Source organism: Corvus moneduloides, chromosome 1, assembly GCF_009650955.1.
Source record: "Corvus moneduloides isolate bCorMon1 chromosome 1, bCorMon1.pri, whole genome shotgun sequence".
NCBI lineage: Eukaryota > Metazoa > Chordata > Aves > Passeriformes > Corvidae > Corvus > Corvus moneduloides.
The window spans coordinates 9,602,816-9,620,120 of record NC_045476.1 but is presented as its reverse complement, the minus strand read 5'-3'; the positions used below and the strand labels follow the sequence as shown (position 1 = coordinate 9,620,120).

The following is a 17,305-nucleotide window of genomic DNA, read 5'->3' as shown; positions in this document are numbered from 1 at the left end:
CCTGCAAAGTGTCAAAATGCTTCTGTTAGTCCTCCAAGTTCATAAATAGAAATAGCAAAAATGTGTGTCTTTGTAGTAAAGTTTGTGCCTTTAGTTTTGAACTTGTAAGAATCCCATGGGGGTTAAAAAATGAGACTATAATTACTGTGAAAACTTGTTAAGAAACACATTTTAGTGGAAAGTATTTCTGTCTTCAGGAACAATAAATATTTGAGGATCTTGTCATGAGAGTACAATTTATGCATTCAGTGAAACTGAAGCCAGCCTGGGTGATACCAGGGATCAGACATACATAGTTTTTCTCCAAACAACAGAAGCTCAGGTATGTTAGAGTCTTTTGACTCTTCTTTGTGCTATATATTAGATAATGTGAAGCAGGCAGAAAATATTTGTGGTCTACACTAGATAATCTGGAGCAGGTTGAGACAGCTGGATAACATTAAACACAGAACTAGAGAGTATTCCATCATGAGAATCTACTAGGATAAAATTTCATGTAAATTATATTTGCATTAATAATTCAATTTTTTAAGGATAAAGTTCCTCAGCAAAAATTCTCCGATTTCTATTCAATAAAGATTTCTCTTCAATAGCTAAAAACCTCTACAGAGAACCATTAGACTGAAATAATGTTGTTGGGTAAACTAAGGTGTAATACCACACATTGTCCTTCAGGGAAATAAACCGTTACTGAAAATGGTCACGAAGTAACAATTAAAATTGCTTCCAAAACATGTTTTCTTATGTGAAATACAAAGAAGTCAGGAAAACGGAGGTTTTCTTTTTTTCCACATAAACTGAATTTTCCCAATTTTTCTCATCATCAAAAACGATGTACAAACAAGACCTTTTGGGAAGTTATTCTGAAGAGTAGTGCCAGTATTTACCGGAAAAAAAATCATCATGGCAAACTGATGGTGATGCAAGGTAAAGGTAAACATAGAATGACACTACTTTGCTATGAAAGCTATTGCATTCAAAAGAGCAAAAAGGAGAAGCAAACACATATGGCTAAGAATGGGTATAAAGAAATATTGCAAACAAAACGTATTAATTAAAATTCTAATAACACAACAGGCCTAAAAAGGTAGGATGTGAAAAGAATAAATGTTATCTAAATAAAATAAATATAATCAGCTGTGTAGCTGATACAATTGATTATAGGATACTTAAGGAGAAGTCAGAGCAGTCTCTGGGCCATATGTCTTCAAGAGTTCCTGATGCATAGGAGACTGAATTTGTAAATATTAAAGTATATGATCAGAAATATGTGCACTAACATCCAAGATTCTTGAGCAAATTATTAAACTCTTTATCAACACCAAAATATTAGAATGAACAAATAACTAGTGTTTATCCAGAACATTTTATTAAAAAAAATTATAATGGAGTAACTAGCACTAATTTATGCCTTAGCAGCAGACTTTGTATCTTGATTTTAACAAGACTCTTTTGTCTCTATTACAACAGTGGGTATGCTAATTTCATACCACCCAGTTTCTTCATCAAAATATTGTGTGGGTCCAAGTCAGTTATCTACAGAGGTTCTTAGAAGTCAGCGGTAACCTCTTTATCAGAACTGCCTCTTGATGTTACAGATAAACATTATCAAATTCATGCTACAAGATCTTGCTTCTGTTTTCCTATTTGACTGGCACATTATCACCCACTTTTAGTTCTGATTAATCAAACTTCCACATAGATTAATGAATTACTCTGCTCAGAATCAGTGCTAGGCTGCCTGGTCTACACTTATATGTTTGTCATCCTAAATGCTCCTACAAGATTAATTTTTATTTCCTGTTGTGTTTCTCCATTGTATTAAATTTGACTGTATGGGGTACTCCTCTAAATTCTATATTCAGCTGATTTTCAAAATACATGCTGGACATATATGAGAGCAGAATAATATGTACCATATGGTAAAGTGTTACTTGCCAAATATCACATTAATTCAATCACTTTTTTTTCTTTCATTTTTAATTTTCATTTTAGTTTGTGGTACAGTTGTATTCTGATGCAGATACTGTGAGGCCAGATGGGGAAATAAAATGGACAATGGAGTCCAAGGCTGAGAACAAAAGACTTGAAAAAATGAGAGAATATTAATAGTGTTGGATGTAATGGAGGAAGCCAGCATACAATATGTCCATTTGTAGTAGGTGTTACTGAAACTCAGGAGTGATGAGTCCACCTTAAAGTCACATTATAAGCAGAGTAAGTAATAAGAAGAGGAATTCAATAAATGCAAAAAATCACCCAGATTTACTGTAGTTAATTTCACTGGTGTCCAAAGGGGTCACAGCATCATACTTGATATCCTCAGTTTAAGGTCACAGAATTTTCTAGGGTTTCATGCTGCTCTTCAGTTCCCTCATGGTTAGAGCCTGTAGGTGTTTTGAGTTCTCTAGAAGGCCTAAAGTAAATTGTTATTTGAAAGCTTGGATTGCCACCTAGTAGTAAATCACTGATTTTGTTACTTCTTTTTTTATTATTTGGTTCTTCTGAATTTTCATCCTTAGTAACCTAATACACAGATGGGAAACATACACTGTCAATGGTAAAGAGGAAGTACAGAAGAGCAGCATGAGTCTATGGCCAGAAAATGTTTTAGCTTAAAGTGGTCCATTGAGTCTGATGGCAGGCATGGAGGGATTTTGGAAAGAAGAGAAAACAGAACACCACATTCAGTTGTCAAAATACAGATTCTTTTTCCAATTCTGCTGTGCAGCACGAAGCAAACAACTTTCCCTTTGATGCCATTGCCTTTTCAACTTTCTCTGGATAATTGAGATGAGGTTACTTTCACTTCTTAATAAAGTGAAGCTTATACAGCTTTCCTATTTGTCCACTTGTGTGTGTTTTCATAACTTTTCAGACTATGGGCTAAAGTCATTCTCCCCTCATCCCTGCCTGCAAATATTAAGTCTCAAAGTCCTACACATTGTGTGAACATTGGCATTTGAAGAGAGGAGAAAGAACCCTCATTCCCACTAAGTGAAAAGTCAGCTATTTAAAGCCAAAAGAAAAAAAAAACCCAAACTCGTGGTAAATGCTGAGTTTTATCAGTGAGTGTGTACCAGCAAGCTGATAAGGACAGAGCTAAGGACAAGCAACAGCTGCCTCTTACGAAACTGGTGGCTACATTATTTGAAAAGATAAAGGAATGATAGGAGGAATGATGTGGGAACCAGGTGTTAAAGGGATATAGGACACAAACCTGTTGTAAAATCAGTTTTTTTCAGTTTAACAAATCCCGAAACAGTGGGTGCCATCCTCGGTACTCGTGTGGGTTAACAAGATGACAGAGGAGGCAGCTTTATGTGAGCAAAGCTTCAGGAAGCAGCTGTTGTAACTAAGACGCGGAGTGACCAGCGTCTGGTTCCTCTGAGGCATTGATCAGTCTCTCCTTTAATAATACCCATCAACAAGGAACAAAGAGAGACACGAAGGCTGTTATCGAAGGGCGTAACAGGTAGAAACCATACAACCGCATACGTGACTGAAGAGAATGGGAGACGGTGTGGTTTGCCCATGAGGAAGTGCACACACGCCTTGGCACGCTCGTCCTGCTCCTGCCACCCACCAAGAGCCCTTTCCTCGCGGTGCCCCCCAGAGCCGCGCTCCTCTTCCCGCATTCCCGGAGGCCGCGCAGTGATGGCCGTGGCCCCGAGCGCAGCCGGGCGGGGGACCCGAGCGGACGCGGGTCCCGGCGGCGGTGCGAACCCGCGCTTGCCGGGCAGGCCTGCGAGGGAGGGATGAGCGAGCAGCGGAGGGGAGGGGAAGAGGCTGCCCGGGGCGGGGGAGGTGGCGGGCAGAGGCGTTCGTGCGGCGGCCGGGCGCCAATAGCGGCGGCCGGGCCGAGCCGCCTCCTCCGGGCGGCAGCGGCGGTCGGAGCTGGGCCGGCCAAGCCCGGAAGCGGCAGCGGGTGGTGCCGGAGCGCGGTGAGCGGGGCCGGGCGCGGGATGCGAGGCGGCGCTGCCGCCACCGCCCTGCCCCCTGCCCGCTCGCCGCCAGCGCCCCAGGAGGAGGAGCAGCGGGAGGAGCGGCAGCAGCAGTAGGAGCCGCCGCTGCGGTAGCATGAGCGGGGCAGGCGCTAAGCAGCCCCCCGGCGCGGGGTCCGCCGCGGATCCCGCTGCGGAGAACGCGGCGGCTGCGGACCCTGTGCCGGAGTCGCCTCCACCGCTGCTGAGCGTGGACGTGACGGGCTTGGTGTCGCAGTTTGCGAGGAGCTTCGTGCTGATCTTCCCCGTGTATGTGCTGGGCTACCTGGGGCTGAGCTTCAGCTGGGTGCTCATCGCCCTGTGCGGGCTCTTCTGGATCCGCAGGCACCGCGGCGGCAAGAGCTCCCGCCTGGGCCGGGCGCTCGCCTTCCTGGAGGACGAGGAGGAGGCGGTGCGGCTCAGCGTCTCCTCCGCGGATCTGCCTGCGTGGGTGAGTGGCCAACACCCTTCGGCGCTGCCGGGAGCACCCGCGCCCGGCGGGCCGGGGCCTGTTACCTCCCCGGGACCTGCGTGACACCCTCCCCCGCGGCGGTGCCCCCCGCCCCGGCACGCGGGGCTGCGCCACAGGCCGGAGGCCGGAGCCCCAGAGCCGGCCTGGCGGGAGGGGTGAGGGCATTGCATCTCCCGCGTCCCATAGCTGCCTGTCCCGGTTCGCCAGCCTCTTCTGAGACGGTGTTCAGCGGCGGGAGCGGGCGGGCAGGGTGTCCCTTGCCTCTCTCTCTCCCTCCGCCGGGGTGGCCTGTCCCTGTCCCCGCCGCCCGCTCTGCTACGCCCGCGGCGCTGGCGGCGGTGACAGCCTGAGCCTGCCGTGGCCAGGGTTTACCCTCGCAGAAATAAACTTTACTGCAGCGTTTGGGTTTCTTTCCCCTCAGGTGCCAGTGACGCGCACGGCTTTGCTCTAGCACGGTCTCTCTACAGAACGCGGATGTCGTGGCTTGGGCCGTTCCTTAAAAAGTTGAGATGAGAGGGAAAAACAATCGGGCTCTTAACGTTGTTAGGGCTTTCAGTGAAGTGTTACCAAATGGGGGTGAAACAGAAGTGAGGTGGTGTTTCTGAGTGGTTCCAGGGCTGTGACATGAGGGCTAAGGTACAAGGGCTGTGGTGGCTTTATTTGTAGATTGATGTGGAGTTTTAAAATGCTTTCTCCAAATCTTCCTTTGAAAGTTTCAGGCTTTCTAATAAGTCTTCATAACTAACGTTGCTTACTTTTTTTAGCTGAAATCCAGCTTCAAAGTTGAACACCTTTTCTTTGTAATTTCTTCTTTGGAGGATTAATGATGTTTTTGATGCAGCTGCCAGCTGCTAGTGCCAGTACCAGTGTGCATCCAGGCCTCCCTGTGCTCTGCTTTTCCCCTGTGATGGGCTGTGCAGAGCTTGCTGCTCTCTTAGTACCTGTACTTGAAGTCTTGAGGGTTTCTGCTGATTCTTTCCGTGCGATTCCTTTATTGACTACTCTCTGCTCCTGACCTATAGTCACTCACATCTCTCCTAGGGACTCTTTGCAGTGACTGTGCATCCAGCAGTACGGAGATGATAAAGAGTCCATGCAGCCGTTTTCATGTAATCAGATTGCAATACCTGATGTGACCTGTTCTAGCTCTACTAAGGAAATTATAGGAGAGAATAGAGTGGGTAGGTGTGAGACAGGAGTCTTTTACTCCTCTTTTATTCTATCTTTTGCCAAAGTTCTGGTGGAAGATCATGATAAAAATGAGTACAGTGTACAGGAAATATTAAATGGTTTTACCTCTTGAAGCAGAGATGATGCAGTAAATAGCTCTTACAGTACTTGTGTGTTGTGTTTGGTTTGTCCTGTAATCACGCAGCAATATAATGGAGGTATTCTGACTTGATGCATTTAAAATGAATTAATTGAAGCGAGATTTGTAGTGGAGAGTTGTATATAGTAACAATCTGCTGGTAACTAAGCCGTAGATATTCAGGCTTAGTGCTATGGGTTTGAAGTTTCAATTTGTTACCTTTGATAACATGGCCATTAATTTCTGTGTGGAGTTGTCCAAATAACTAAAGATTTAGAAAGGGGCCTTCTGACTGAAGTCAGAAGCAAAAAAATCAAGTGCTGGCTGCAAGTACCTGCATATATCCTACGGCATCGTGAGAAAGCAACTGATCAATATGCAAGGTTTTCCAAAAGTGTGTGTTCTTCTCACACACCAGTTGGCAGATGGATGTAGATTTTTTTGTTATTTTTTTCTCCCTCTTTATCCATATTCTTAAATTTTAGCAGTCTTGGTTCTTTCAGCTGATGTATTTGCTATGTTCTGGAAGCATCATTCTTTCAAATAAAAGTAGCGTCCGGAATAAATGTAATCTGGAAAACAGAAGACTTCTGAAAACTGAAGGCCCACTTAAATCAAAAGTGGTCTTCATTGTCTGCTGTCATAGTCCTTAACGTTTATATGAGTCTTAATACTGCTTCTGTAGTGTGTCTGTTTGAAATAAGAGCTGCTGGATGGAACCTGACTTCTCTAATAGGGATCAGCTTTATCCATCTCAGTGTGAACTCCAAACTGAAGTATTTTCCCTTGGTTTCTGATCATGGAAATAAACTTTAAATTACTTGAGTAGGACAGTGCTGTGTTTTAAATATAGGAAACTTTGTTCTCTTCTGGGACTGAAACTGCGGTGTAATAAACCATTTTTCAACTAAATTATGTGGTATCTCAAAGATTTATATGACATGTGGCGTTTTTCTGTGCCCGTGATTGGAGAAGGGCTTTAGCTTTGTGTGTTAGGTATGACTCCCTTTCCCCCACACACCTTGGTATCATCTGTTGCTTTAGTGGTTCATATTATGTACTCAGTAATACTGCACTGAGTTATTTATTTTTAAGAAAGCGATTATTTCAGGAGAATGTTTTTCTGCTGGCAGTATTAGATTTGCTTCTTCGATAAGCAGGTGGTTACAGAGCAGGAATATTCTATACTGTGCATGTAAAGTGAATTAATTCAACATGAATAGAAGTTACGTTACTTAAAATGTAAACACAGAATTAACTGCAAAAAAGTATGCGCTGAAAAATACTGTGTTTACTGTCTTAAAAAAATAAGATCTGTCTTCATAGACTTGTTGACATGTAGTTATAGCTCTGCTGCATATTTGAAAGATGTCATGGATTATATGGGGTGGGATGGAGCAGAGGTTTAAATTATTTTCCAAATAATTTAAAACTAGGCAGCAGAACTTACAATGAGAAGGAACTGGAGATCAAAATGGTCTTTATTTAAAGACATTTTAAGACATAAAAAGGTCTTTAGATAAAGACATTTCCCCTTTATTTGCAGCGTTTTTATGCACTAGTTGTATTTTATACTGGAATGAATGTAATTTAGAAACAAAAATATATAAGGAAAGTGGCAGTTTAAGTATCACTACATAGAGGAGCAAAGGTAGGAAACCAGGACTCTTTAAGTTTTTAAAGGCCAGGTATCATGTTACCTTTTACTTTAAAAATGGTAATGGAAATAATAATCTAAGGTGTATAACAAATTTACTTTGTTCTTTCTCAGATAAGCTGAAAAAGTTGATCTAATTTTTCCATTTTAGGGGTGGTTCTTGTTGCTTAGTGCCACTTTCATGACTTGACAACATAGCATGTTCAACATGTTTTTTGATCAGTGAAACTTTGGCTCCTGTTTTCTTGAATATACAGATAAAAAGCCATGCTGAATTTGTTTTCCCCAGCTTAAATGTAAGTTTGGCCTGGTACCAGAAGCTGTATCTGTGTGCAGTCTGTCAACAATCAGCAGGTGACCACAATAGCAAGAAATCTTAGCATTTTTAAAGAATTGATTCTGAAAACAGATTTAGACAATTTTTTGTAAACTTAAGCATGTATTATACAGAAACTGAAATACTGTATGCAATTGTAGTAAAAGTAGTGACATGCTAAAATACTAATTATAAGTCTGCTGTGGCATTTTGGGTCCTACATACTTGCTTAAGTTTCTGCTCTAGTTTGGAGTGATTTTTATGGTTTTGTTTGTTGTTGGTTTTTTTTTCCCTCTTGTTTTATTTTCTCATCTACTCAAGAAAAAGGAAAAAAGCCTGCCTAAGTCTAAGTAGGTGTCATCATCTTTTTAATTAAACTGATTTGCAGTACTATTGTAAAGAAATCTGGTAGGTCTCCTTTTTCTTGGGAAGCTGTATGAAGTTTTTGCAGATTGTGGGTATTGTGGGTCACCACTGAACTGCTGTACCACTGCTACACCTAGTGGAAGGAGATAATGTCCAATTACATGGTTAGAGCAACAAAGACTTTGGTTTTTACTGGTATTGGAAAGGCAGAGCCAGCATTTGTAATAGAAAAGTGATTTGGTTGCTCTAACTGCAGGATCACACCTGTACTGAGTGACATTTGCGGAGAAGGTTAAGGTGGTTATGCTCTTATGTGTATTTCATATGAAGATTTCTTAATGATACAGAATCAAACTTGCTAACTAGATCTTAGATAGAAAGTTCAGGACAGGAATCTCCAAAGAATCCCCTGCTGATGGATGTTATGTACTCAGTAAACTTGATAAACAGGTGGACTTCTGCTATTCAATGCATGTTTTTATTTGCTATAGAAGAAAAAGATGTTCCTCTTAACTTCTCATTATACTTTTGGTTAATGCTGTTATTGCTGCAGCTGTAGGAACTGTAGGAGGATTTTTATATATCTTATGGAATTTGAAGACACTGAGACGCTGTGACACATTCTTCTGATCCTTTCTCCAACTTAGTTGAGCATGTTAGATGGAACTTACCAAGGGGTGATTTGTTAAGAAGAATTACTCCCATATATGGTAACTTAATGTTAAGCAGAATGTAATCAGTTTGGGTAGTGGTTACTGCTCTGGGTAGGTGGCCATTGCTCCGGGCTGCCAGGCTGCATCTGGAAAGGGTGAAGAGGTGTGAGTAAGAATAGAGTAATAACTTGTGAGTACTTAACAGCTGAACTCTGTGTCCTTCTTCTGCCTGATTATTTTTCATTTTAAACTGCCTTCTGTTCTAGCTGATTCATAGTGTATGAATATGTACGTATGTGTATTGTGGGTTGTGTGTGTTTTTGTGGTTAGGCATTCTTCTTAAAGGAAGAAGTTTAATTTGTTCAGTATTACTTCTTGAAATTCAGGTAACCTGAGTGACATCCTAAGAGTACCCCATAGTTAGAAGAAATGTAAATGATGGGTTTGGAAATGGAGAACCAAAGGAAAAAAAAAAGATATTGGACAATTGATCCTATCTCCCTGTTTCCCAGAGTTTTCAAGGTGAGAGTGTTAAAGCTGTGCTGAGATGATGTCTGTCCCAAAACACCTTCTCTCATGTAGTAATGTGGTGAGCTTCACTATGTGATTCATATATAAAGATCCCTTTCCAAAATATTTATGGTAGAAACCCACATGTTGAGCTGATGTTTATGAACATGGTATCAAACTACTGAAGAAAAACATCAGCCTAAAAGTATTAGTATGCCTCTTGAACTCTATGTAGATGACACAGGCCTTCTAAATATGTGTGTATAATACATTCTTTTTTCATCTAACAAATCATTATTACATAAAAATGATTACTGAGTTTTGGGACTACTGCAGATATGTTCTTTATATATGCAGTTTGTCTGAACTAGGGAAGATGCATACTAGTCTCTTTAGGTTTTTTTTGTTTGCTTGTTTGGTATTTTTAAATTTTGTGTTGTGGTCTGCTAGTATTGTTTCCATGCCTAAGTGCCGTTGCATATAAGGACTAGCCCAGCTTTAACCGTATTTGAAAATGCACAAGTCAGAAAGATCTTGTCTGTACAGACTGAGGTTTTATGGAAGGAAAAATAAATCTAGGATAACAGTCAACCTTTTTTGCCTCTTCAGCAAGATTCTTCTCACTTTAAATTACTACTGCTTTTTGAGATTGTTGGCACATCACAGTTGGTGGGCTATGCATTCTAAGATTTTTTTTTTTAACATGAGAGCCCTCTGGGAAATAAAGTTGAATCAGGGTTATTGTCAAAACATTTTCATTGCACTTTTGTAATGAAAACCCATTTTATAAATTCTAAGTAACTAAAACAATTCTTTGGTGTCCTGTTCTTTTTCTTCAAAATGAAAGAAGAGGTGACATTTTGTTTCTGGTCAGATAAAGTTCCTTGACTTAACCTTTGATATAAACGGAATTATTTATCTCCCATTTATCAATTCATCACTAGTTTTCTAGTTGCTGAAATGGTGTAACTTCTTCTGAGCTTGCAACAATTTTATGCTGACCATATACCTGTACTGAATCTGTTTTTTTTTTTTTTTTTTAACTTTAAAATAATACTGAGTTTTAAAAGAACGCTAATTTCTAAATATCCTCTGTAGTGTCTGAAACCAGTTTGTCAGTCTTACAGCAATATATAAGATTCTGATAGCAGAAGTTAATGGTTATGAGTTAATCTGTACCACTGATTTAGTATGTTTTGATATGTACATAAAAGGAAATCAATAAAAGGATATGATTCTTCTGGATGTACTAGAGAAATAATACATTTGGTATGAGATATTGCTAGTTTAGATACAGAGTTGTTTGACCTGTGATAGCTTTCTTTTTGCTTTTCTCTACTCTTGGACAATATAAATTAAGTCTGATACTACCCTTTCGTAAGGAAGTGGAGAATGGACACCCCACCAGCAGCTTCAGAGCTTTCCTGTGGCCTAGCAGGGGCCAGCTTCTAAGGGTTATGTACCAAGCTTGAAAGGGCAGCCGAATTTCAAAGGCAGTATGTGTAGAGCCATTTCTGCACATTCAGGGTAAATACTGCGCCACTTCAAAGAAGAAAATTAAATCCTTATCTTTGGCTGCTGTTTGTGAACATTTAACGAAAATAAAGGCTATACTGAGCTGGTGTGTTCCACATAGAATCAAATGTAAATAGAAGTGGAGAAACAGTATTTTGATAAGAAGAGGGGGAGAGTGTTTTTTTTTTTTAAAACAACTCTTTGAATTCAGTAAATTCTGAAACTGAACTGTTTAGAGAAGTCTGACACTTTATCATTTGTATAACTTTTAGATCATACGGCATTTTGATTCTGGGTAAGACTTTTCAGTTGAATAAGGAGAGAGTTCTGTGAAGTTTAGAAAGCAAATGTTTGATAAGAAACAAGAGGGAGGAATTAAACCAAGAATTTGCTAAAAGTGTGTGAAATGGTAAAACAACATTTATATGTTTGACAGACTTGGTAGTTTCCAAGATAGCATGAACTGATCCAGGACCCTTTGGTTCCATCTGCTGTGCACTAAATGCTTTTCTTTTTTTGTAAATCAAAAGAAAGAAGATCTGCACTTTCATTTCTTAGACAGCCTTAACTTTTTTTGAGGAGGCCTTGACCTCTCACTGGGTAAGAATAAAGTTCTCTTGGGGTGGGTGGGAAAAGATGATAGTGTAATTAAAGATGTGTGTTTATTTTTTGAAAATAGCTAACTTCAATTTGTTGGTGTTTTTTTTTTTTTCTGGCATATGCCACGTTCTTTCTGTTTCTTAGCTGCCAATAATGGATCGTCAGGCGTGGAAAGAGAGGTTGTACAAACTTGCCCCATCAGCTAGGGAAGTATCTGATAGTAGGCTTCTCCATTGACTAGAATTAGTTCAGATTTAACTTGCTTTGTAGGGTCCTCTCATTACAAAAGCAAGGTTCAAGAATTAGGAATCCTTGCCTTGCTAAATCTGTTCCATTTACCTCAGCTTTTCAAGATACCTTTTGATCCCTAGTTCCTTTATAAAGGCCTGTATAATTTCCATCCTGATATCAGGGTTCAGATGAGAAGCTGTGTCCCATCTCCTCTTGAATCCCATTAATAGAGCGCCTGGGACAGGGAGGAAAAGAGGTGCTCCTCAGCTTTCTTTCGCATAATTTGATCCCCATCCCCAGCCTACTTCTAATGTTTTATTCCCAACAGCTTTAACAAGCTTCATGTACCAGTCTTTCAGTCTTTGTTACATTGGTGGAGTTGTTATTTCCTTTCATTTTAAATGACACAGGTTTTTGTTGGTTGGTTGGTTTGGTTTTGTTCTCTCTGTGTGCTTCCTGTGATACAGTTAAAAGTTGGAGCAGCAGCGAGAATTTTAAAGCTTCTTTCCACTTGGTCCTTGTTTAGGAGAATTTAAATTTTGTTCGTAGGCTCTGCTCTGCACTCCTGTATGCTTGTTGCAGAGAGGATCGGGGGGTTAGTAAAGGGCCTGATTCTGCAGTTTCAAAATGAAGTAAATGTACACTTCTCACAAAAAGGATGTTCTGCATCCAACTGCACTTTCCCAGTGCCACCTTGTGCCAACATTAGAATTTACTTGGCCAACTAATTGTGAGTTTTCTGCCAAGTTGGGTGTTCAGCTGGATGAGTTTCATGAGTTTACTGTGAGACCACACAAGTGCCAGTGCCTACGAAAGGGGAGTGGCGGAAGCCTGTGCTCAGGTTTAAAGTGAGATGGAGAAATGGCCTGCACAAAGAAGCTTTTCTTAGAAAAAGGGTGGCAAATAATGCTGCTGAGGTATATTTGTGGGGAAACAAAGTTTGAATTTGAGCTGTTTATAATGTCAATTTGCATATCTAACTTCTTTTATAACATTTTAACAGATGTGTCAACATATCTAATCACTGAGCATATAAACTCTCAGTATTTTGACTCAGCTTTAAAGTTGACCCAGTTTTTAGTGCGTGGTTGGATTGGATGAACTCCACAAGTCACTTCTTACCTGAATTATTCTATAATTTTTATTTTTGTTTTAAGCTGTCATTTAAAATAGCTCAGTCTCCAGTTACGGCTTACAAATTTTAAGAAATCTTTTCTGCATAAAATACAAGTATTTGCTTAAATATTAAGTGTACTAGCAAGAAAAAAAGTTTTAAAAGGTTGTCTGTAGAGAAGTGTTTTGTGGGAGGCAGTGACACCTTTTAAATCATTTGGATGCCTGTCAACTAAATAGATAGTATTAAAAGTTCTGTGCAGCAAACGTTAAAACACACTATTTTTCAAATGGAACTCCTGTTATATAAATAAGCTTTGTAAGACCAGCGTTCCCATATAATGAGTCATTGCACAAAGTTTTGTCTGCTACACCCTGATGTGACTACGAAATTCTCCTTAAGAGCTGAAAATCTGAAACAGGACTAACGGTTTTCAGCTGAAGCAGTCTGGATTTGTGTACCATGGAGTTGTTACTATACTAGAAATACAAAACTAGTTTTACTTGGCTGAAAATAACTGTCATATGACAGACAAGAATTGCATTGTCATTTGGCTGTCCTTATCATATAGCAGCATGGGTTGAGTTTACATTAGTTCAGTTGCAGCACTTTCACCTGAGAGATTTATATTTGCAATATAAATTGCGTAACTGTTGGCATCTGTTTATGTGAAAACTTCAGTTGAGAGAGTCTGGTACAGACTACACTATTGTTTTCATAACCTTTGTTGGCATTCCTTTAGTTAGATACTGCCTCAGTGAATTATCCAAGCAGACTGAAATAGTTTCCTCTGAGAAAATTTTGAAAGATGTAACGCCAAATGTAAAAATAAACATATTGACAATCCATTGTCTTGTCATTGTCAATCCTTAGTGGGAAGGTGGGAAGAAAGGGAGTGAATGTCTTAAGAATTTAGTGTCTTCCTGTTTCATTTTCAAAAGTAAACACAGGATATGCTGAAGCATGACGGTAGCTGTAAAACCTTGATTGCTCTGTTTTGAATTAATTATGCAGTGTTATGATCCACACTTCTGCTCTTAAAGTTTGTAGGTGATCTTTAAAATAGCTTACTGAAAAAAATTGTGTGGAGAAAAACTTTGCAGAAAGAACTGAAATGGAACTTTACAGCTCAGGAAGCTCATAGTTTGCTTTGTATTTTAAGCATTACTGCTGCTTCTTTGTACTATGTCATTCTTACGCCTTATTTCAGATCTGCAAAGCTTGATAGAAAAAATCCGGTGTCTGTGCTTTGTCAGATGCCCTTCTTGACACAGCATATTCTGTAAAATAGTGAATAAGTTTACAGCTTCATATCCAAAAGCTCAACAAGAACTCTTGCGGCTTTTTTCTGCAGGGAGAATATTAGAAGACATGCTCTGAGCTGTGAGATTTTGTGCAGGCTTACAGGGCAAACTCTCAGGAGCAGTTGGTATTCAGCTTGTTTGAGCTGTCTGCATGTTTCAAGCTGACTGTTAATATAATGAATGTAATGATACTTCTAGGAAATGTTTTCTCTTCATTTGTTAATATTTCCTAATGCAGCAAGCTTGCTGGTCCAGAATTTTGAAAAATTGTAGTTGTTTTGAGGCAAGTTTTCCCTCCTCCTCCAGGCTGTTGATTCATCTTGCTAATTGTTGAACTAGAATGCTAAATTCTCTCTTGTGTGTGGCTAGGATGTTGTCTTAGTCTAGTAATAAATTTTATGATGCAGACTAAATTTATATCTTAAAAAGCAGTGTTCCTCTCTCAATGACTTTCTCCTAAAATACTTGAACTAGAAAAAGAACGCTTTTCCACCCACCCACCCTCTGCCAGTTAAATATCAAATGACAGCCAGAAAATGATAAGAGAGTGTTTCATGGGGGGGAACAGAAAACCAGTGTTCAGTCATCTGACTTGTATGTGTTAAAAGAGATTAATATATTAGTTTAAATTGTTGTAATGTTTTGTTCTCTGTTCATGCTTATATTTTGGTTTATATTTTAGGGAAGATATTTGGGCTTTTGAAAGTGTTTGGGTTTCTTTTTTCTCTTAAGGGTGTGCTAGGTATGAGTACAGTGTTGATGTGAATGTGTCTAAACGGTCCGTATTCATTTGGTAAAATCACTTATTTCTGTCATGTTCATGTAAGTCTTTATAATGGGAATTAATTTTCTTCTACATTTGGCTATGTATAAACTTTTTAAAATGCTGCATATATTATGTGCCTGTGTTGTTTTCAGGTCTTAACATAGATGTCTAATAACAGAAAACATATTTGCCAACAATTGTTTTTCAGTTCCTTTGTGATTTGAAAGTTTTGCAGTTATAGTTGACATTTCTTTCCCATGTGTCCTATCTTCTGTGTATTCAAGTGAATAACCAAAATGTTATCAATCTGTTCATTTTGTTACTTTTGATTTACCAAAAGAAAAGCCCTAATGAAGTTTGGTCTTTTTAGTTCATTAAGGTAATCCATTACACACAGAGCCATAGTGACAGCCTGAAAGTAGATTTAATTTAGAGATTGCTTAGTTTACAAATAAAGTTTTCATACAAGAATGTGTACTTTAATTTTGCTATTTGAGAGATGAGGAACTACAAAATTGTTCTTTTAAACAATATTGCAGTGTTCAGTGGTTTGCTTCCAGTGCACACATGTTGTTACTGGTCTACCTGCTGCCTTTATGCTAATCTCTTTGGTTTTCTGGCACAGCCAGTGAGAAAGTCTCTTGTACTAGTCACTGACAACACTGTGACAGTAAATCTGACAAAGTTCTTAAACCTCTGTTGGGTTTGGGGAGAGGGTTTGGACAGTGGTGGTCTGGATATGATGCAGGAGTGGCAGACAATTGTAGGTGGCAGTTCTTGTTTGGTAATAAGTGTAGACAGGACCATTGAGGACTAATGGACAGTTTTAGATGATGTTTAAACAATTACCTGGGAAATGGGCAATAGGAAAACTTGATGGGATACTGGGAGACAGTCTGTATTGGCTCTGGTGGGAGGCACCTAAACTTTCATTTTCATTCACTTCGAGTGAGTTTGGTATTTGGGATGTAGAATATTTAGCAGATATTTTGTAAAACATTTTAGTGTAAGACGTGGAGCTACTTGTGCTTGAAGTGACAAGTAGACACTGCTAAAGGGGTGGAAGTGATTGCAGCTTTAAAGCCTTTATCCTTGACTAAAATAAAATCGATTCACATCGCTCTCCTCAGGGAGCAAGCTGATCAACTGTAGGTTCAATTTTTCGGGAAGCAGTAGAATGTATCCACATGCCAGAGAGAGAAGATTAGTTCATCAGTGGTCCTAAAATTAATGGGTTTTAAGCCCTGACAAATCACTTTGGAATTTCCTTTGCTGTAACGTTCTGATTCTTGATTCCCATGGAACACACAAGATTCTAGTTTAGTTTTAACCTGTAAGAATTTACAAGGTCATTTGCTTTCTTGCTGGAGATTTGCAGTGCTTGGGGAAATGGTTTTTCTTTTTGTCAACCCCGGTTGTCTTGAGTGTTTTCATTTGTTCTAGTTTCTTTTTCCAGCAAAGTTACAAACTCCAGGTCTGCTTTCTGCTACTGTGGTTGTTTGCATTGTCAGCCACATGGAAATAACATTCCTGTCTGTCATATTCCAGTGGAGAAGGCAATGTGTAAGAAAAGCTCTTACATTGTGATCTCCCACTGAGTAAGTAAAATGGAAAAAACTCTTGACTTGAAGCAGTTCAGATTAGTCAATGACAAGAGAGAGAACATTCGGAAATGAGACATTGAAATAAATATCTTAGAAACCCTTTTTTCCCCAACATAGTTTACAAGTTAATTTCAGTTGTTGTGGTTTGACCCTGGCTGGATGCTAAATGCTCACCAAAGTTGTTCTATCACTCCCCTCCTCAGCTGAATGGGGAGAAAAATGCAATGGAAAGTTTGAGAGTTGAGATAAGCACAGGGGGAGAGATAACTGACCGGTTACCAACATGGGCAAAACAGACTCGAATTGGGGAAATTAACTGAGATTTTTACCAATCAAATCAGAGTAGTATAATGAAAAGTAAAACATATCTTAGAAACACCTTCCCCCTACCTCTCCCTCCTTCCTGAGCTTCAATTTCTTCCTGATTCACTACCTCCTCCTCCACAGACTGCAGGGGAATCTCAGCTCTGGCATCTGGAGCACCTCCTCCCCTCCTTCACTGACCTTGGTGTCGGCAGCATTGTTTTTCTCATGTTTTCCCTCTTCTCTTCCCTGGACAGAATTACTTCTGTGCAATAATCTTATTTTTTCTTCTGAAGGAAGTTATCTCAGAGGTGCTGCCGATGTTGCTGATGGGCTCAGCCTTGGCCAACAGCATGTCCATCCTGGAGCTGGCTGGCATTGGCTCTGTTGGGAGGGAAATATGGAAATAGCTCTATAGCAAAAGCTTCTGGCAACTTGTCACAGAAGCTGCCCCTGTGGTCCTAACCCTCTTCCTGCTCCCAAAACCTTGCCACACAAATCCGATATAATCCTAAACTGTTCAGTTAAAGCAGAAGTCCTCAAAATATTTTTAAAAAATAGCCACCAAGCTTAGCATTCATGTCCTAATGATGTCTCAAATA

The 17,305-nt window shown here is 39.8% G+C and overlaps 1 protein-coding gene across 3 annotated transcripts in view; it reads left to right on the top strand.

Annotated features, from left to right (window-relative positions):
* Positions 1-3,949: 3,949 nt before the first annotated feature.
* The window catches only part of ESYT2 (extended synaptotagmin 2), an 83,477-nt gene continuing 70,121 nt past the window's right edge, over positions 3,950-17,305 (top strand). For all 3 annotated transcript variants that reach the window (XM_032099375.1, XM_032099365.1, XM_032099357.1), the window contains exon 1: positions 3,950-4,434. In XM_032099375.1, the coding sequence (XP_031955266.1) occupies positions 4,081-4,434 (354 nt within the window). In that variant the 5' untranslated portion in view covers positions 3,950-4,080. The remainder of the gene's footprint in view (positions 4,435-17,305) is intronic.